Source organism: Streptopelia decaocto (genome assembly GCF_964273445.1).
Source record: "Streptopelia decaocto genome assembly, chromosome: 7".
Classification (NCBI taxonomy): Eukaryota; Metazoa; Chordata; class Aves; order Columbiformes; family Columbidae; genus Streptopelia; species Streptopelia decaocto.
Window position 1 is genome coordinate 10915774 of NC_138661.1, and position 21075 is coordinate 10936848.

At 40.9% G+C, this 21075-nt stretch overlaps 2 protein-coding genes across 8 annotated transcripts in view; one reads left to right on the plus strand and one right to left on the minus strand.

Moving 5' to 3' along the window:
- The window catches only part of PPP1R13B (protein phosphatase 1 regulatory subunit 13B), a 72830-nt gene extending 68138 nt beyond the window's left edge, over nucleotides 1–4692 (plus strand). For all 4 annotated transcript variants that reach the window (XM_082057901.1, XM_082057902.1, XM_082057903.1 and 1 more), the window contains 4 exons: nucleotides 24–157; nucleotides 859–1025; nucleotides 1903–2102; nucleotides 3181–4692. In XM_082057901.1, the coding sequence (XP_081914027.1) occupies nucleotides 24–157; nucleotides 859–1025; nucleotides 1903–2102; nucleotides 3181–3222 (543 nt within the window). In that variant the 3' untranslated portion in view covers nucleotides 3223–4692. The remainder of the gene's footprint in view (nucleotides 1–23; nucleotides 158–858; nucleotides 1026–1902; nucleotides 2103–3180) is intronic.
- A 418-nt stretch (nucleotides 4693–5110) lies between these two features.
- ZFYVE21 (zinc finger FYVE-type containing 21) lies at nucleotides 5111–20981 on the minus strand. 4 transcript variants are annotated; one of them, XM_082057919.1, is made up of 8 exons: nucleotides 20784–20981; nucleotides 14391–14441; nucleotides 12289–12457; nucleotides 10463–10538; nucleotides 9625–9716; nucleotides 8753–8806; nucleotides 7141–7283; nucleotides 5111–5856 (listed from the first exon to the last, which is right to left on the minus strand). In XM_082057919.1, the coding sequence occupies exons 2-8, from the start codon at nucleotides 14427–14429 to the stop codon at nucleotides 5821–5823; spliced, it is 609 nt and encodes a 202-aa protein (XP_081914045.1). In that variant the 5' UTR covers nucleotides 14430–14441; nucleotides 20784–20981; the 3' UTR covers nucleotides 5111–5820. The 4 variants fall into 4 exon arrangements, with proteins under 4 accessions (XP_081914045.1, XP_081914042.1, XP_081914044.1 ...); XM_082057916.1 differs by lacking the exon at nucleotides 20784–20981 and adding an exon at nucleotides 20369–20555; XM_082057918.1 differs by lacking the exon at nucleotides 20784–20981 and adding an exon at nucleotides 14571–15150.
- Between the last annotated feature and the right edge of the window lie 94 nt (nucleotides 20982–21075).

Below are 21075 nucleotides of genomic sequence, written 5' to 3' on the forward strand. Positions count from 1 at the left end.
ATGAACTATTTTGTTTTCAATAGGTCGATGATCCCAGTAAACCAAATGATGAAGGAATTACACCTTTGCATAATGCCGTGTGTGCTGGTCATCACCACATCGTGAAGTTCCTGCTCGATTTTGGTGTAAATGTAAATGCAGCAGATAGTGACGGGTGGTAAGTGTCAAGATTTTGAACTCAGCATTTGGGAGAAACACCATTTTTTGATGTACATTCAGATTTAGTTGAGACCTGTTTTGGGAACGGTTTCCTTCCCCTGCACCCTCAGCAAAAGAGCACTTTCTAATCTCTACCTGCTGATGAACTCAAATGCAAGGTTACATTGCGTCCAACTTATATCATGAAGTGCACTACATTTGGGGTTCACTTAGTATAGCTGCATTTCTTGTTCAGATGCTGAAATAATTGAACTGTAACTAACGTGACAGAAGTTAATTTGTTTAAGTTTCATCTTCATATAACCCACCACGAATTTTGGTGTCCTTGAAGACTCTGGCCTTACAAACACAAGTAGCACCTCCAAAGCGTTGGGAGAACACGTGAAACCTTTACTGTGTCACCCTTTGGTTTAGCTTCCAAATTTCCTCATATTGGAAAATACCCTTTTATACCCAGCAGCTTTGTAAGCTGTGAAAATCAATATTTTTGTTAACATCTGTTTTATAATGTTTGGCCTTCCTGGAGTTGGGTAAATCCTGGAATCCAGTTGCTTGAGAAGTTTTGGACAATGCATACACATACTATAATCATAAAGGAGAATTGCCTTTAAAAATAGGCTAAACTCTATATTGCAAGACAAAATAGTTAGGATCCGGGGAAGTTTATTTTTACATGTCTACGTTTTTGCTTTATTTCAGGACACCCTTGCATTGTGCTGCTTCTTGCAATAGTGTTCATCTCTGTAAACTACTGGTTGAATCTGGGGCAGCTATTTTTGCATCCACTATAAGTGACATAGAAACTGCTGCAGACAAGTGTGAAGAGATGGAAGAAGGTTATATTCAGTGTTCGCAGTTCTTGTACGGTAAGCTGTGACACCGCTTCACAAACATTCTAGCTTTTCTAAAACTCATCCCGCTTTGTCTCTCCGATCTGCATGAAACATGTTTAGGCCCCACACTTGATAATCCTGCCCATCTCCTGCCTGTTCTTTCAAAATGCTAAGAACCAGAAGTGTCCTTTCATTTTTACATTGCTCATAGTCCTTCTGTTGAGTTACTCCACAGGCTCCTTCTAATTTTACAGGTTTTTAAAGTTTAATTTGGCTTAATTCCAAGGAAATGCTTCCACAGGGAGGTTTTGACAGTACCACTGAGTTGTCACGTATCTTGGCAGAGATACTGCAACTTCCAGATGCACAAATTCCTGGCAGAGCACATGAAGGAACATGTATACATTATGAATAATTAACATCCAGAGTGTATTTAGTTACATTTTGCGAGAAAAACACCTTGATGAAACAGTGTTTTAATTTACATCAGAGCATCCAAGCTTTATTAAGCTTCTATACGCCTGACATTGTGCAGATTTTCAAGAGCTTCAAGTGTAACTGTGTCAGACCTGCTGCAAAGGCAGACCTGTCAGAAATACACAGCACTTCTAGAAAGCTGCTTTGCTCAAACTTTTGTAAAACTATTTTTACCCTTATTTGAATGAAAGTTTGCAAAGTTTCTATTGCATAGATGATAATGTGCTCTAAAATGGTTTAAAATATTCTGTAAAATTTGGTTTCTATCATGCAGTTCAACTTCTGAAAGCATTTTATCGTGGCAGTGCTGAAAACTGTTCTTGAAATTTTATTAATAAGAGACTAATATTTGGGCCACAGTGTCTGAACTGAAAGTCCCAGAGGGAAAACCAGTATATTTGACCATCCAGTGCATTGTCTCATGTGTTAACAGGAGTGCAAGAGAAGCTGGGAGTGATGAATAAGGGAGTGGTGTACGCTCTGTGGGATTACGAAGCCCAGAATAACGATGAGTTGTCATTCCACGAGGGCGATGCCATTACTATTCTGAGACGCAAGGATGACAACGAAACAGAGTGGTGGTGGGCTCGCCTCAATGATAAAGAAGGCTACGTGCCCAAAAACCTCCTTGGGGTAAGTTCTCTTTCAGTTACCTTCTCCCCTCCACTTTTCACTTCCGCAAGGTGGATCCTTGGTCAGTATCCCTCTGTGCGTCATCTGGATACACCGCTATGCAGAATTATCCTTACTCTCCCTGACCTCTGTGCCATTGTAAACAAAAAGGAGACACTGTAGGTAGGAGACTATAGCTGGTTTTTAATTTGGTGAGTTAGTATATTTAATATAGTTTATGCTTTAATCATAGAATTGTTTCGGTTGGAAGAGACGCTCAGGATCACCAAATCCAACCATAACCTAACCATGACACTAAACCATGTCCCTAAGAACCTTGTCTAGACACCTTTTAAACCCCTGCAGGGATGGTGACTCCACCACTGCCCTGGGCAGCCTGTTCCAAATGATGATGTCTTCCAACCCATCCCCTGAGGGGCAGGGATCCAGAGACACTTCTGTTCATTCTAGGAAATCTCAGGATGTGCTTAATAGGATTCTTTTTTTCCCCTTGGCTAAAACATACAGCCTGGATGTAAAGTGTGGTGGCTCTGTTAGGCAGCTCAAAGCTTTGGCCCAGGAAGTTCTTTAGGAAGGTTTTTAACACCTGGCACAAGATCAGCAATATATAGACGTGTACAAAAAGTCATTAGTGCTGCACTCAATCAACTGAAACACTGCTCTCATGAGAGATCAGGAACATAAGGTTACCATGTAGAGAGATGCAGAGGACGAAATGTGTAAGAAAAACCTTACAGAGCAAGAAATTAAGTTCTTTTTAGGGCTCGACAAGGAATTCTTGTACTCACATTAAAGCCTCCTTTGGTCTAGTCTGGGACCTTGAGCTAAATGAGTCATTTTCAGGGCAGCAATTTCAGAGCCAGCCCTTGGCCTCCTGTTGCTTATGGTTTATTTTTTCAGAAGTTACCTAAGAACACGCTGTAGCTTCCAAAAACCTTCCCCCCACCCCAACCACTTCATCACCCAGTTCTTGTTACTAAGTACCCCTTGGTTGCAACTGAACTGATTTATATTTAACCTTTTATCAAACATGAAAAGCCTAATTTTTTTTCTTCTGTTTTTTTTTTTTTTTTTACAGTTATATCCACGAATAAAACCTAGACAGCGAACCCTTGCTTGAATTCAGTTGTACAACAGCGTAATACTGTGTTGGTAACTGGAAACTTAAAACATACACTGGAGCCATTGTTTTTGATCATTTCACACAGAGAAATAAAACTATGATAACGAGTTTTAATGGTGCTTTCTCTTGTTAAATGGACAGCATCCAAGATTTTCAAGATCTGCAGTTTGTAAATGAGGATCGTTTTTATGTGACCCACCACCGATGAGGAGAGCGATACCTCCACTACCTGCAGTGTTGCGCCAACTCTCATCTAAAGCAGTGTTTTAAGTTAAAAGTTCCGTGGTAGGAGCTTTCTTGTGTTCGGTGTTCAGAGGTGTCAGTTGCAGAGTGCAGATACGCTGTCTGGTTTGCTCCAACCCCACAGTCACTGTCCCACGTCAGGATTTTGGGTATGTTGTTCGATACCAGTGAATGTTGAGTTCTCATTACTGATCAACTCTTTGGGTTCTAGGACACAAGATCTTCACCTATTACATGCATAAGCTTTACAAAGGCTAGGATTTCAAGTGGTAACACTTAAATCCTTAGTCTAGACAACCCCAAAAAAAGCTTTACATAGTCTAGCATCTAGTATTATTTGCATTTAGAATCAAGCTAAAGAACTAACAAAACAGCAGTATTTGTACACCTCTCAAACCCCCCACAAGATTTCACTTGGTGTTTTATTTTCTTATTCAGCCTACAGCACCCATGTTACCTCTACTAATGTAAAGGTTCCCCTACTTACCACCTGGGCTTGTCCATCCTGGACAGAACAGTTAGTACTGAACTTGCAGCAGCTTAAGGGATCTGTACGTCTGCATGGATGAAAGTGCAATAGTTGAAAAGGGTAAGAGTCCGGTGAGGGTTACACTGTGTAATTTGAAGCCTGCCTGAGTCAGTCTAGAAGAAAATATGAAGGAGCAGATAGAAGTAGGAAGAGGGTTGTGTAGATGCCAAGTCAAGGAGAAGAAAGAAACAAGGTTTAGAGAAGGATTTAAGAAAGGCAATAGCTTATTTGAGGACAGTTTCTGTGGTTCTTGGCAGCCTACACCTGTTGCCAAGGCAAGTTATGCAATAACCTATTCCACTACATTGTAGTTTCAAGCAAAAAAAGAAAAAAAAAAAAAAGAAAAAAGGCACTTCACTGGAATTTTAATTGTACATGATTTTATATACCAAAAGTATATTTTGAATGTCCCCTTATAAGTTTTAGCCATATTTCTTGTAATTTTCTCCCATTAACAGTATGCAATTTGATTAATTCTTCATGTACAAGTTCTGTGTATAATTTATATATCCATTTCTGCAGTGCTGTAACTTGCTTTTACCACAGGTTAGCATTAACTGTATATATTGTGGTGAAAAGTGAAAGGGTATTATTGTTGAAGAATTTGCTACATGAATGTGATGATTTCAAGAGCCTATGATACACTAATCCAGAGAACATGTAAATGTGCACAATAAAGTACTGCTAAGGCATGGCTGCGTTCTCCAGTGTTTTTACATAGGTAGCAACATCAGATGTGCTTCTGGTTGTGGTCTACACGAAAAATAATTCCAGCTTGGTGTGTTGTGTCTGTTAAGTCACCTTTCCTCGTCGTTTTACCAGCTGCACAGAAAGTGACTTGCCAAACAATTTTGGAACATCCCTCCTCCTGCCCTCCAGCTGTGACAAATTAATACTTGTCTCAAAAAGCTCTCAAGCGTCCTTTACACCCGAGCCGACAACTGAGCCTCATGTGCTTCTTCACTGTGTGTTCACCAGCGCAGGAGGACGGGGGGCAGACAGACACTTAGAAATAAAGTTAGGGTGCTGTTCAGAAAAATTCAGAAGTGTCAGAGAGGGGAGACCACAGTACCCAACATTAAGAAGTCATATCTTGTAAAATAACATATCACATTTTTTTTAAATAAGTGAATTAATTTATTCATATTTGTACATAAAGTTGTATACAATTTCAGATAGCATTACAGTTAGATTAACAAAAGCCAGTTAGCAAAAGGAAAATACAAAACTAAAAATTATTCTGGATACAGAAGGAAGGTTTCAAGATCATGTTCATGTAAGACCAGTTTGGTGGTATTTGGTGAAATATTTAGATATTTAAGATGAAATGCTTTAAAAACAATCAAGTGACTTCTATAAAATCATATCTAAGGCAGATTTTATTGTACATTGATTTTAAACATTTGGATAAAGGGAAAACCTGAGATCTATACCCAAAAGCTATTCTCTGCAGAAGAGACATAAACATTTGTTTGCTTTTTGTAGCAAACAGTATATATAATTGTTACTATAAAAGTTGTGCTGTACATTAGCTGTAGTGCAGGTCACTTTCATATTAAGTGCCCATAAAGGCTTAACAAAATATACAAAGTCTTACAAGGTGAGGCTGTTTAAAGCATTAATTGTATACATATTGCACACTATAGTGAATACTCATGGTTCAAAAATTACTCACATTGCATTTGCCAGTTCTTACATAGTGAACCGTGCTGGAATGAGAAAGGGTCAGGAACAGCGAATGTTACCGGCTGTCACGTGAGCAGAAAGGGGGAGGTGGGTCCGTGGGGGCTGGTGTCTTCCCTGGAGTGGCCAACAGGTTGCTGTTACTGGTCCCGGGACTCGTAAAGAAGTTTTGTTGCCTAACATGGAGGCAAAATGTCATTGTGTTAATTGAAGTTTCACTTGCAGCCACCTCATCTCCTTCATACCCCTCCAAAAATTTCCTTTAAAACCAAGGCTTTAAATTCTTCCTCTATTTTCTTCTTTCTGAAGAAGATTTTAGATTAACTTTTATTTGTTCCTTCTTGGTCAGAAATGACCACTTCCAATCAAAACTTCCTTGCAAAGAGTTACGAGTAGCATTTCTGAGATTCTGGCAATCTGTCTAAAACTATGCAGTAAACAGTGTTATTCTGGTCTAATTCCTCCTACCTCTTCTGCCTCTCCCTGGCCAAGCTTCGGTGAGATGTTCCACTTGTCCCAAACTACGGGATCAACCAACCCCCTGCAATGAACAGCTGTGTGTTCTCTAGCAACACATCCTTTCACATGTTGTTGACCAGGAGCTCAGCAAGTCTCACTGCTCTGGTCACTTACTCAAAACTCCCTTCAAAGGAGACAAATCCGTGGGGGGGGAGGGTGTTAAGCCTGTCCCTAAAATACCCATTTTCACCATGTCTGCAGGAGCTGCATCGCTTGTGAGGGGTGGATTAGATGAGGTAAGGCACTGCTCGCATGGCAACACCAAGCCTGAGTGCACTGTGCTGAACACACGTTAAATGCTGGGGCAGAGGTGGCTGGGGAACTGAACAATGTTGATAAAGAAGCCAACAGCCAGACACGTGTATTTGCAGACAGCTTATACGTTACTGTTCATCTGATTGACATTTAGAACTAAGTTCCAGAACTAGTTGGGGTGGTTTTGTTTTTTGTCTCCCATAATGGTGACATATGAAATAATAAACTTCAGATTCATTAGCCACAGAGAGCCTAGCAACAAGAGATGACACAATCTTCCAGAGGGTCCTGCCCACACCTCTATTCCTGTTTTCAAAAAATAACTTCCTTGAGCCTTCATGAAGTAGTAAAAACAGTTCACCGAGTTTAGGTTCGAAAGAGTATTTCATAATGCATATTCTTCAGTAACACAAACCTAAGGAACCTGAGAGTCTAATTCTTACTTCTTTTCACATCTAAGATCTTGGGCAACCCTTTGCAGTGCGTATCTTCTTCAGGTATCTGAGCATAAAGCTACAGTCGTGTTCAGAACAACCATCCATAGCTTCTGTTTCCTTAGCAACTAAAGTCCTTAAATAAAAAAATAATGAAAAAAGACTCTGAAGGCTGCGTACTCTCTAGTGCTGATAAGCACCCCATGTAAAGATTTTCTTCAGCCTTCTGTGGGTTTTGCCTCCTTAGCTTACCTTATGCATAGCAGCCAGCCAGCTGGCTGACAGCTTCTTGTTGCAGCTCAGGTCCTCGCTGGCTGTGAACTTCATCTGCGTGAGCTCCTCTGAGCCGGGTACTTTGTACTGCAGAATCATTCCTATGGCACGAGTGTTACCTCCTGAAAAACGGAATAAAACCTTGAACAGCAACACATTTTGCCAACTAAGTAACACAACTTCTTCTAGCTAAGAAGCACATTTGAGGAAAACTCATCACAACTGGGGGTGCACTAACAACTGCTGCTTCAGAGGAGGTGACCGCGGTGTCAATGCCGGGCAACGCAATGTGCAGAGTCGGTATTGCTTAATTCTCTCTAGCAATCACTGAGAAAAAAACTTGTATAACCATCATAGTAGATGGCATAGTTTCATGCTGTAACCTGCAGTTTGTAAACTGAAGTACTAGTGTCCAGTTAGACTGATATCAGAGGGATCCCCACTTGATTCCAAGTCTGACATAGCAGTCAAGTCCCTCCAAACTCAGCAAAGCTTGGGAAAGGTGCTTACGCAAGATTAGAGGACAACTGGACACATCATTTACGTCCTGAAGGAAATGCACTACAGAAGACATTGCTCTGACAACAGTGTGATAGCAAGATGTTTGTTTCTCTTTTCCTCTAGCTGCATAGAGATTACAATAAACCAAAGCAGTAACACAGAAGTGAAACAAAGGCTTTGTTTGGAATACCACACTTTACTGGCATTATTTCCTGAAGCAGCAGAGCATAAGCTGAGCCCCAGGAAGGGCTCCACCATACACAGGCAGACACTTTTCGCACAGTTCTTTTTAAAAAGTGTCTGCATGAGAGGGCTCCTACAGGCCATTGCTGGAGCAGCTGAGGAGCCAGACAAAGAATCTCAATCTAAGCAACTTGATCAAAGGCCCGCAAGCAGTGTTTATGTAAGACATTCGCTCTTCTTCTAGGATGAATTGAAATCCAACTTCTTCGCTTGCTCCCCTGTATCTACCTGGTCACACTAACAGATTAAGGCACTACTTAAAGATAAACCAGTGCAAATCAAACACCTCCAGCCTTGACCAGTTTTATTTATTCACAATGTCCATGTCTGGCACTCCAGGACATGACTGACTCAGGCAGAACACACCTTACGCAACAAGACGTCTTATTTACTTTAAGGATGTGTAAAAGCAAGCCATTAGTTAACAGTTTATTTATTCTGTGCAAAGCCCTACTGGCCAGTACACAGGAACGATGTTATTCACTCTGGTTTGCACAGTTCAGCACTCCTCTGCTGAAGTACGTGGCACGTAACTACTGCTGACACTATTTCTCATCTTCCCTCCTTTGTTCCGGCACGGACAATAGCACACGTGTTCTAAAGAAGGCCTCGAGTGGTTTAGCTCTCCTCCAAAGTTACAAAACATTAATTTGCAGTTTATTAAACAGACAGATGGCAAGGAACAGATACATGTCAGATCTGAACAGAACTTGTCTTAAGTTGAACAGCTATAGATCAAATTAAATAAAAAAAACCACACAACAAAAAACACTGCAGAGGAAGAAAGATGGGAGGGGGGCCATGACAACATGCTTGGGTGAGTCATGCTCAAAGGTACTGGTGATACCTTCAGTAATATGCTGGCTCTCCAGAAGGCTGGTGTAAGTGTGAATATCTTTGTCTACCATCAAGAAGGAAGGCAGGCAGGCAAAAACATAAAGCAGTCAGAAGAGCAGTGAACAAGGAATTATAAGAGCATTAAGTAACTCAGCAATACATCTGGTTGATTCGAACAGCAAGATAAGTTTATTACAGTTAACATGCTGTACTGACTGAATATTGCACAGATAGGGTGTCCAATTAGAAAATTCCAGCAGTGCCAGAGGTGTTGCTAAAGAACAATTATTAAAATTCCTGACCTTGTTTGTTCTCATTTCAGTGAAATCGTATTCAAGTTCATCCTGAAATACTCTAAAAATCTGGTAAGAGATGAGGCAGTAAGTAACTGCCCTCTGATTCAGATGTTGCCAGTTCCACTGGCCACCCGTTCATCTTGAATTAAGAAAGTATAGCTTAATTATTCCCCCCCCCACCCAGTTTCCTCTATCACTCTCCTCACCATTTTTTGGACCAGTAGAAGAGAAATCCCAGCTGGATTCTGAAATGGAAACTACCAAAGACCAACAGTTCCCTCTTACGAGGTTTTGAATTAACACATATTTATATTTAGCCAAGAGAAAGTATCAGAACAGATGACGACCACCTTTACTCAGGCTAATCAAGGAGCTCTCCCATTTAGAGCTGTAAGGTAATTTCTCAAGTTTTAGGTTTTTCCCAAAATCCCAGTAGCTGCATGGACAGGGTTTCACACACTGCACCGTTCTGAGAGCAGTTGTAACTATGTTAGTTACCAATGACCTAGAAATGCACTGTCTAGCTCAAACAATAATTACAGCTTCATTTATTTTTTTCTTCATTTGTATTCAGTGAAAAATTTACCTCCAGGAGTAAATCCCTCTGTGAGTATCTGAACAGTTGAAATCTGTATAATTTCAATTTCATAGTGGCTGTCTCCATCCAAAACCAGGTATCTACATAACAGAAGAAAACACATCATTTAAAAAAAAAAAAAAGCGTTTGGTTGTTTTTTTGGGTTTGTTCCTACAACATCAAGTCCAAATCAAAGGAAAAAAGTAAACATAATCTCCAAGTGACTAGCTGTTCATATGTTCTTTGCAGTGGGGAGGTAGAGAAATCAATCAGGAAAAGTTAATTTCCATTGAAGTTCTTCACCTAAAGTAAAACAAACAAACAAGCCACCACAGAAATCTATAGTTCAGTTTGCCAGGGGACCCTTTCAAAATTCGAAAAGCATTTTTCCAAAGTTCTGGAGGAAGAAGAGAGCACAGAGTCTAAAGTGTTGCAGCCAACCAAACTGTAAGGATGACCAAAGTAATGCGTTTGCTGTAAGGTTAAATGATCCAGTGCAGTGTTGGAATCATTCTCAAACAAGCTTTTTTCAGTGGCTACAGATTTTTCCCTGTCCCCCCTTCCCGTGATCCCCTATCAGTGGCAAAACCACTGTACTCCAGTGGCACTCCAAGGCACTCCCAATGAGCAGAGCTCCACCATTCAAAGGCCCTCTGATCCACACTGCTGGTAAATTCAAAAAATCTTAGTCCAATAAAGTTGTATCTGTCCTTTCAGCCCAATTACTCTCTCCAATATCCTTGCAGCAAGTTACTCTTGTATTTTGTTTAGGTTATTACATAACAACATAGCTGTAAGTGCAACAAAAATACAGTTTACAAGTGCAATTTCTAACAATCTTTCTCACCTCTGATTGTTGGAAAGTCGACAAACCATGAGCTCAGATTTATCAGATGTTCCCAGAGTTACAAAAAATGTAGCACCTGGAAAGACATGGTTTAGTGTTCTAATGTAGAGTTTAGGAAGGAACATTCAAGTACCAAAAAGCATAACTAATTTTTACTTACTGCACCTAATGCACTGAATTGGGTGAAGTGAGAGACTAATTGAAATGTTACATTCATTAAAATCAGCAGAACACTCAAATATAAAAAGCTGGTCTTTAATTATCATGTTCTAAATCACAGAACCTTTCAAAAGTGCTATGTAATTCCTCCCCCATCTTGTGGAAATACAGATGACATCCAAGATGAATCTTTTAAAAATGAGAGATTTGGAGAAGGCAAAAACCAGGCAGTTAAAGACTCTACCTTGTCACCATAATATATACTATTGTTTCAATATTCCAAACAAATCCAACAGAAGAATCTAGCAGGAGGATGTGACCTTCAGCTCTATGTTTAATAAACAGTGAAGACATCTCTTTTCCATTACTGAAGGCCAGCTCAGTCTTACTTTGAGGTCAATGAACTTCAGCCTTCACATTATGTTTCTTCCTGCCCAAAACAGCCCCTTTGACATCAGGAAAGTCATCTTAGCTACGTTAGTGAAGTGATTCATAACTTTAAATAAAGCAGACTACACACCTAACCACTTTATTTCCTCCATGCCTCACACTCCCTCTATTAACTAATCCCAATACTGCTGGTCCGGGAAACGAAGGCAATAACAACACGCAGCCTGGCTGAATGGGCTGCGATCCACCTCCACAACCTGAACTGCGCAGCCTCAGACATCTGCACCTCACCCTCTATGTCACAGTTTTCCACAGGCTCACTGACACCCACTCACATGGACCCCCAGGCTGCTGCTGAAGCGAGACAGGTGACAGAAGCAAAACTACAAAGGACATCACAACCACCGAGACCTCTGGCTCTACAATAAGTCAGCAACAACTTCAGACTTGAATTGTACAACACGAATGCAAGCAGGACAAGCTTTAAAAGAAAAAAATAATCTCTGGCTTAAAATACATTATTTAAAAATTCATCTACACCCTTGTCTTCAGAGCAGAGTAATGAAGGATTTGTCTGTTACTGGGATGAACCTAGAATCTCCCTAGGAACACTCGCGGTAGTCAGATGTGTGGTTTAGCTTACCGATTGTACACATCAGCATCAGGCTGAGAGTTGAAAGCCCATCAAAAGGCACTGAACAATCACAGGCTATTTTAAAACCTGAAGTTTCAGCTTTCTTAATGGAACTGGAACACGAATCACCTTATTCCATGTAGTTCTAATGCTGTGCAAAATGGACCACTCAGGATGATCTGCCATCAACCATAGCTGTAGGCCACGGACAAGATCAAAGCTCACAGACAAAGCTCAAAACAAGACTGTGTCTTGTCAGAAAATATTAAAATATTATTGATTAAGCATTTTTCATCCTTATTTAATGTAACAGGAATACGGCTAAAAGATGCATTATTGTAAGAAAAATGCCAACTGCACACACATCTGTTCTTGGAGGCGTTAAAAATTCCTTTGTGTTTAATTAAGCCACTCTTAATAAACATTGACTAAAAAGTGTAAGCTTCTCTCTAAATAAATGGATAACACAGAATTATTAAGTGGCAAACAAGCAGCATGACAATGGAAAAGGATTTAAATGAGACAAAGCTGCAGCTTGTTTGACAAGAGACATTACTCTCGACATTTATCACATTTGTTCAATGCCGCATCTGAATAAACATAAATGAGATCAAAACAACACATATATGCATTCAGTTCTTACCATTCATGAGCACTTTAAGCTGTTTGTCATAAAACTCCGCTTCTTTCTGAGAGATGAGGGCACATTCAGCACACTGGCGTACAGGGTCCACGAAGCACATGCGAGGCAGAGGCACTTTTTTACTGCAGCACTTGTCACAGAAGCACTTTCCGCATCTTCGGCAGTGATGCTAAGCATGAGAGAACATTTTGTTTCTTTATTTACACAGGAAGCTATCAGGGAATAATTTGATAAAGTTTACTACATTAAATATCCTCCTCCCCAAGAAACAGAACAGTTTCTTAGGTATGAAACATATGACTTGAGGGGCAGGTAAAAGAAATTTAACTGCTGGAGTGGTAGAAGAAATCTCTGAAGACTGAACACAAAGGACTGAGTGTAGTATGAGCAAAAATACTATAAGCCTTTGTTGGCGCTCTGTAAACACACGCCTAAAGCAGACAAGACACTGAAAGGGCTTCTCCAGTGTCCAGTAAATCTTTCACCTTACTGTCAATGAAAAAGCAAGAGAAGAGTGGTTTGTAGACACCTTCCCACTTCCAAACACAGATCTTGTGAAACTTCAAGTGGAGAGCCTACTCTTTTTTCCTTAAAACTTGCTCTCAAGTTTTTCCTATGGAAAATTAAAACCTAAAGCTATTTCTTTATCAGAAATATCAGGCAGCACAGTACAAATCCAATGAAGTTGCAAAATCAGAACTAATATTTCAATGTGTTTCAGAGCTACTAGATCTGCACCAAGTGGCTTGTGCTCCATATCACTGTTGGGGTGTGACAGTCCCGGCAGGGCTCCCTGATGCAAGTTCTCACGTCAGACAGAACAGGTATTGCCAGGCAAGCAGGAACCGATTCGTGGCTCAAAGCAAGTTTGAACAGTTTGATACAAGGAACTGATACGCTGCACTTTTGGTCAGTGTTAGGCTTTCCTTCTAAATATTATGCAAAATTCTCTGGAGTACCCATTTCCCAAAGTTACCTCCATTTACTTCCCAAAGCTAACACAGGTAAACCACAGCAGCCTAATAAATTAGTGCTTCTCAATCAGAACACTCAAATCAACCACCATGCTCTTAACCCATCTAACTAAAAGGTAAAACAAGAACCAGGAGAAAATACACTCCATTATTTAGGAGTACTAGGATCACTAATATCCTAATGCTCTTCTAGCCTCCTGAAAATTTATACCTATCTGGTAGAACATATTACTATGTTTGGTTTAGAATTTCTCCTTTCCTCTCCCTCCAAACAACAAATTAAAAAACACTGACTATGTCAATGCCCTACAAGTCACATTTCCACATCTTTCTTCACCTCCACAAGCACATGGTAAAAGAGTATCACTGTAGTTTTACAAAGAGATTATATTCCCTGCTAAAAGTCACTGTTGGCCTTTTTTGTGAGGCTGCTTTCCTTCTCCATGCAGAAACCCCAATATCAGCAGAATGTTTTTGGAGAGCAGTATCCCATACACCAGCCTGCATTCCACACAACCTGCTTATTTTTATGTAATGAATATAATTTAACCGTAATGTTAAGTGTTTTCATACAGCAAGCTTAATTATGGTTCAGAGCAATCAAGGCAGTTTACACTTTCTACTCACATCGGAAATTCCCTTTTTCAAACCTGAGATAAATCTTGTTTTACTTTTAGAACAGAAGGAGAACCTGAGGTTTTGTTCTCAATATTTGACAATATGGTTCTTTAATGTAAGATTATAATTCATTACTCCTCAAAACACTTCTGCTTGCATTCCCACAACTAACTTCATCTCTTGAAACACAACTGAACTAGTTAGTTGATTTGCTTTCTATGTCAGTAATGATGTTAGCAACCCACTCTAGCATGAGTTTCTGTAAGTCTTCCTTTGAATGAAAATCCTCTGGGCATCCAGTAATCTGGAAAAACCCTAAGCATTACACATTGAGCAACAAGAAGAATTTCAAAGAAATAAAATTAAAACAAAAACAGAAAGAAAAACCAGTTTAAGTTACATCAGACTTTGTATGCTATTCTACTGAAATCTTCTACATTTATAATCAAGAGAAGCCCAGATTAGTATTTTGCAGTAGTTAATGCTTTACATTTCATTGATTTCTCTTACCTTTCTAGTTATGAAGTCAAATTTTGTATCACACTGCATACATCTTGGGCACTAGAAAACAGTACAAATTAAGATTAATCTACGGTATTTCTAAACCTTTAATCCTACCACCATATACAAAGACTGCGCTTTATATTATGCCCTGAAAAGAAACACCTTCAACAAATTTCCATCCTTTACCTTTTCACCATGCACAGTTTTCATGTATTTTCATACTGATGGAGCAAAACAACGTCACCCTCATTTGTAAGACCAAAAAAAGCTGCCAAACTCAGTCTCCCTGAGGAATAGCGCATTGTGCCAGCAGTCAAAACTACATTTCAGAAGTACTTATCATGCTTAATTCTGTTTGGCTATCCAGACAGTCATACATTCCAGAGTCGACTGTTTTTATACAAGTTGTCACCCTCACTGTTTTATACCATGATGCTCTGTTGACTCTCTAAAACATTACTCTCAATAATGACACATTCTTGAAAGACACCAGGAATACCTGATATCCTTCCAAGCCACTAAGACTTAATTTCTATTCCAGCTACAAAATGTCACTTCCTGAAACATTTCATTCCTAAAACAAGCTTACACCCACACTCCTCCCAAAAGAAAAAACAGAAGAAAATTGAAGAAGTTTCTCAGAACTAAGTTTAAGGGGTGACAGTATTCTTTTTCGAAACTGGCAGAAGTGATCAGTGACTGTCATGACAAAATTTTCCGTACAGAAAGTCACCAACCAAAGGGCTGATTCTCAGCACTTAGATCACTGGATTTTCACTAAGACTTTATGTATTTTTTTATCCACCATATCAAAAAATCACTCTCCAACTGCTTATACAGCAGTTTTTATCATATTTGCAAATATTCATGCAAAATTATGCCCAACATCTGAATCAGGAGAACATGGTTAGATCCTGTAGTCAGTTTTATAACTCCAAGAACCTAAACTTTTCAAACCTGACTACAAGAGACTACAGCACAATGTCGTCTTAAAAGCATGCCCAAAGCTGAACAGGTGCTGTTTGCTAAGCACACAGTAATCACCATTTGCCTTTAATTAACGCATTTCAATACTTAACCCTGTATCTTCTATAAATTCCTTCAGGTTACAACAGCTTTTGTCATCTATTTCAGGAACTTTTGCTTCAGCAGACACCCAACCACTGTCACAAGTTCCATAACTATAGCCAAGAAAATAATACAGTAGCTCAATTAACAATTCTCTGGAAACTTTTTTCTTTTGAAATACAAAACTGTTTATAATTTGCAACAGTTTATATGAAGTGTTCTGACAACTAAACAGAAATTTAACAAATTAGAGAGTGTCTGCACTCACTGTAATGGAACATAAACAGCTATTAGCAATATCTGTTTGAACAAACTATCTGTTTCTAAACCCCACAAAAAAGAGAACTGAATGTGTTGCATTACTGTTTCAAACCGCACACTGAATTAAGGCATCCAACCACCTCTTCTCTCAGTGACTGTAGAAAAGCTTATTCTAACATTCACTGACAAATAACCTTCAGCATAAAGCAACTTCAGCATTTCCCAGGTTTCAACCCTGTGACTGCTCTACAGCTGATACTGCATTTTACTCTGTGCTGTTTTGAGTTAGTGTTTTAATTTTTGAGACATGTAGCTTAACAGCTTGCCTGGGAGCTGGACCTTCCAAAAATTCTTGTCTAATTTGAATTTACCAGGAGTCTAACTCATTTTCTCAAAGAAAACATGGGGATTTTTTGGTCAGAAATTAGAAGCACAAGCCGCAAACCAGAGGGTAGGGAAACACTCTTCTAAATACTGTCCTAAATGGATTTCATACACAGTGTTAGGCTAAGCATACAAGTTGCTTTGCAGCAAGGAACAAAGTTATCCATCCTTTTATTTCATATAAACCCCACAGAAAAGTATTTCTGAATTCTAAATCTATGAAGCTAACAGTGTCTGATGCACAGAGCAGTCACAAACAAACCACGAGTCAAATACCATAGGGTAGCAGGCATCACAAAATGGGATTTTCCTACAAAACCGTTATGTTGTTCCTTCAAGGCACTTCTGCTTTAAGTAACCAAAATGAAGTGAACCCATTTGCATAATACCAACTTCTACATTGCCTGGGAAGAAATCTCTACCAAAGAACATCTTGAAATGTGAATCTTTCCTATTCATCCATATGCTGACATAAGTAGAAAGTGTCTGCGTATTAAATTAAGCTTTATTGCTTGAAGGGTTTCTTTATCACATTTACAGAGAAGAAAGCATGATATTTGAGTTGCTTTTCATGTCTTCAAGATACAGGCTTTTTAAAACCACTGCAAATCTGGAAGGAATAAATTAAATAAAAATGTATTCATTCCACATACAATCAACATACCACTAATACTGACATCAGCTTGTTTCATATAACAAGAGGAACTGGAAGAACACCTGACAGGCGTTGGATATTCATATTAACTTAAAAATACTGAGAGCTAGATCACTTGGAGGGACAGGAGTTGGACCCAATGATCCCTGTGTGTCCCTTCCAACCCAGGACATTCTATGACTCTCCAAATAGAGTAGAAGTTCTCATGTGTTAGCTGAAGTGTGATAAGGAGAATACTGTAGATGGACAGGAAGCTATAGTTAGACTTCATATGCTTTATTTGCATATACAATAAAAAAGGGATTCAAGAAGTGATGCAAGGCAACACCTGGTTGAGCTTGTTAACACAGTGAACTTTTGCAGATGTGAAAGTTGACAAGCTCATCAAATCACACGCCTGACCAAACTGAAAACAACACAAACATACAGCAGATACAGCTTAGGATTGTCTCTGATATTACAGCTGTACAGGGCCAATCCATTGCCTGAGCTACACAAGTTTGCCAGAGTGCAGCTCTTTCACACAACTCCTGCCGACCCCGAGAGCCCGAGCCAACACACGACCCAGCTGCACAAAGCTCAGCTCCCTCCGGAGGGATCCAGGAGCCCCAGGGAACCCGGCACCACATCCTTACGCTACCCTCACACACCCCAGATCTGCGGCACACTGTGTTCCTCAGCACATAAACATCTGGGACACAGCTGGATGTCACGAGGTTTGGCCACCTCTGCCTTCAAACGTACAAGTTTCACTCAATTTCTAGTCCAAGTTTTCCTTAATGGGAACATCAGCATTTGAGCTCTGCTGATTAACAAACTTGGGGACAGACAAGGCACACACGGTGACCAACATTTTAGGCTCTGTCTCTAGTTTAACGATGCTCAGCATGATTTTTATTGTATTATCCACCTCACTATTTACATTATAAGTACAACTACCAAAAAGAAAGTTCCCCGTAGTCCTGCTTCAGTGATACACTTTGGCTCCTCAAAATAAATTATATTTTAAGACTGTATAATCTTGCAACATAAAATTAACAAACTGAAATATACTTCAATACTATATAAGTTTTGCAAAACTACTAACTGCCATAAATCTTAGGTGGCTTTACTTTAAAAAAATAAGCCAACAGACTTCTCCTACATAAGAAAAATAGAGCTACTGAATTTGTGAGCGTTACTGGCTGAACAGCAGAAGGCAGCGCATTTGAAAAAATCAGATCAACGTTCAATAATACCAGCCTCTTGTCTTGGACAAAGAACTTTTTTTTGTTGTTTTACTTATGTCTGACATAGTAACAAGAGCAAGTGTTCTTGCTGAATTCATTCACTAGATAACACTGTTTCTTTAAATTTCATTTTATTATTAAAAAGATGAGTTTTACAAGCTTCCCTGTATATCACATACCTGCTTTATTTAAAGAAAATGTTCGCAACATATTTGGTAATCATCAATTAAATGGATATCAGAATTTCTATGAACTTTAAGAAATCTAGTAAAATAACTTTTTACAAAATAACAATAATGCAAAGCTAAGAATACAAATTAACAAACACATTTAAAACATTTTCCTACAATACATTTCTTCTCAACAGCAAATATCACCGAGTCTGATGCAAAGGCAACATTCAGTCACAAATCAACACCATCAGCCTATTGATCAGCAGACTACAGGGGAAAAGCTGAATTTTAAGGAGAATGAATACCTGCAGAACAATAGCAATATAAAATTCAAACTGACAACACACATCAAACTGATGTATCTAAAACTGTATACAGACTTAATTCTTAAATATATCTAACCAGTTTAAATAAAACCTACCACAATTCTCAGCCTTCAGTTGAATTAAGATGGCACTATAGATTAGAATGAAATAGCAGTACCTTGCATTTTTTAAGTGAAGCTATTCTGCTATAATCAAGGACTACTGAAATATACAATTACATTTCAGAACGTAAGGGAGAAAACCATTTTCAATTAACCTGTCACACAAATTATATCCACTGACGATGTCAGGAATCAGGTTTCCAGGTGGTACAGGTCAGTGTGCACAGGGCACAGCAAGTCACTGAGGCAGCAAAAGCAGATTCCACGCAACACAAAGGGAAAGAACTTACACAATAACTGCCCAGACTTTGCTACCTGCTCCCTGATAAATACACACCCCACCTGCAACACACCCAGTGCTCCACACCACGTGTGGTGCCAGCCAGGTGGGAGCCCCACAATGAGCACCCATCACTTCCAATGACACTCCGGTTGCTGAAAATTTTATCTTACCTACAGTTCATACAAGACCGATACCCAAAGGCAACTGACGACGGAGAGGATTTATTTTTATTCACAACATATAGAAAAGAATAATTTGAGAAACTCCCACAAGATGTTCTAGCAGACCACTTGTTTAAAATAAGTTGAAAAAGTCTCTTTCCAATAAAGTGTTGTTATTTTGGACAAAACCAGCAACTGACTTACTAGCGTTGCACCTTAGGACACTAAAGGTCAGTCTCAGTTGCACGAGCTGCAGAAGCTATGCTAGCACAGTGAGCCACTAGAATTATTACTTTTATGTAAAACTTTCTGCCTCAAGAGACACCAGGCAGAGGCAAAATTTTCTTCCTCATTCCTAACCAAGGAGAACATGGTGTTCCCATACAAAACAGATCAACCATGTCAGTATCTGGCAAGGAATGCCTTTGTTTAATGACTCCCTGCTTAAATTCATACTGGCTCATCAAAAATAAATCTCAATTCTTGTCACATGTAAATGCATTGGCCTGCATCCACACCACAGAACGCTGGCAATAAACAAACAAACAATTGATTCCAAGTTGTATTAGCATCTAGCAGTGGGGACTGGCAACAAATAATGCATATTACATGAACTTTAATACAACATCATCATCACGTAGTTTACTTGAAAAGTATTTAAAGGCAAAGTTGACTGAAATGGTCTAAGTTATTAAATACTCGTTTAACACTAAGAACATTCACACTGGTATCGAGAAGAGCTGTTCTAACACTAAGTTACTGCCTTAATATTTTGCTTTAAAAAAAAAACCAAAACCACAACGTGGTCTTCAGAATTACCTTTTCTAACCATTTAAAGAGTATGCTTCACTAACCATTCACGCTGCACAGTTCGCTACATTTTTAACTCAGTAAGTTCCTCACTAATTTTGGTGACAGGGCCACGCACCCCTCCAGAACCAGTGACGCTCCGATGCTCTCCAGTCCATTAATTTAAGCGAAAATTTAAAAGCGTGATGTACAGCTAAAAACACGGCGCTGGAGCGAGCGTGACCCGCTGCCCGGTCGGCGGGCGAGCTGAGGGGCCGAGCCCGCACCGCGCTCCCCGGCCCCGCGGCCGCCGAGCCCCTGAGGGGCTGCAAGGGGCCACCACAGCCCTCCGTGCGTCCCCCCGAGCCGCAAGGGGCCCTCCAGCCGCCCCGACCGCCGCCGTGCCCCGGGAGAGGGACAAGCGGGGAAGGGGAAGAAGCGCCCAGCCTCGGGTTTCTCGGCCAGCCCGGGGCAGCGGCTGCTGAGGCGGCGGGAACCCCGCGGGCGCAGGGGGGCCCCACCCCAGGGAAAGAAAGGGCGGCGCCCCCCGATACCTCCTTGTCAGGGACCCAGGGAGGCTCGTCCAAGCCGAAGGGGCTGCGGGCGGAGCGGTGCTCGGGCACCATGCGCAACCCGCTGGGTGAGCGCACCAGCTTCTTGGCGTCGCGGGCCTCACAGCCCGACATCTTGCCCCCTCCAGCTCCGCCACCGCTACTCGCCCCCCCCGCCCCCCTCCGGACTGGCAGTGCCGCTAGCCAATCGCTGCCAAGACCCTCTAGAACGAGCAGGACGCGAGTCCAATGGAAAATAGTGAGCCGCCAGTCCCCGCCACCAGCCCCAGCCGCCCAATAGAACACCGGCTCCGGACTTCCCAGCCAATCCCGTATCGCCTGGGGTTTAAGGATGGCATGTTATGAGTTCCCCACCCTTTCAGGGGCTTGAGGCGCATGCGCAGCAGGAATTACTGACCCCGCAACCCGGAAACGAAAGGTGTGCGCGCTTCAGCTAGAGCCCCGTATTCCGCGTTCGGGGAAATGCGACAGCGAATCAGCGGGGCGGGCTCAGCTGGCCGCGGCCGTGAGCGGCTCCGGGGAAGCTCCACGGCTGCTGAGGTAGCGCCCGTCCTGAGGGGCCCACCGAGCCGCTTGCGCTACCGCCGGCACGGGCGAACGCTCGCCTCCGGCGCCGCGGAAAAGATCATCACCGGAGCGACAAGCGTCCCGCCCGCTGCTTGAGCAGCGCCCCGCTATTGGCTGTCCTG

Excerpts from the sequence above, each read along its gene's own strand:
- ZFYVE21 (XM_082057916.1), bottom strand. The coding sequence starts at position 20,500 with ATGTCGGGCTGTGAGGCCCGCGACGCCAAGAAGCTGGTGCGCTCACCC. Across the intron at positions 8,807-9,624 it reads AGAGGGATTTACTCCTGGAG|ACAAAGATATTCACACTTAC; the intron begins GTAAATTTTTCA and ends TCTTGATGGTAG. Across the intron at positions 7,284-8,752 it reads GAGCCAGCATATTACTGAAG|GAGGTAACACTCGTGCCATA; the intron begins GTATCACCAGTA and ends TCCGTTTTTCAG.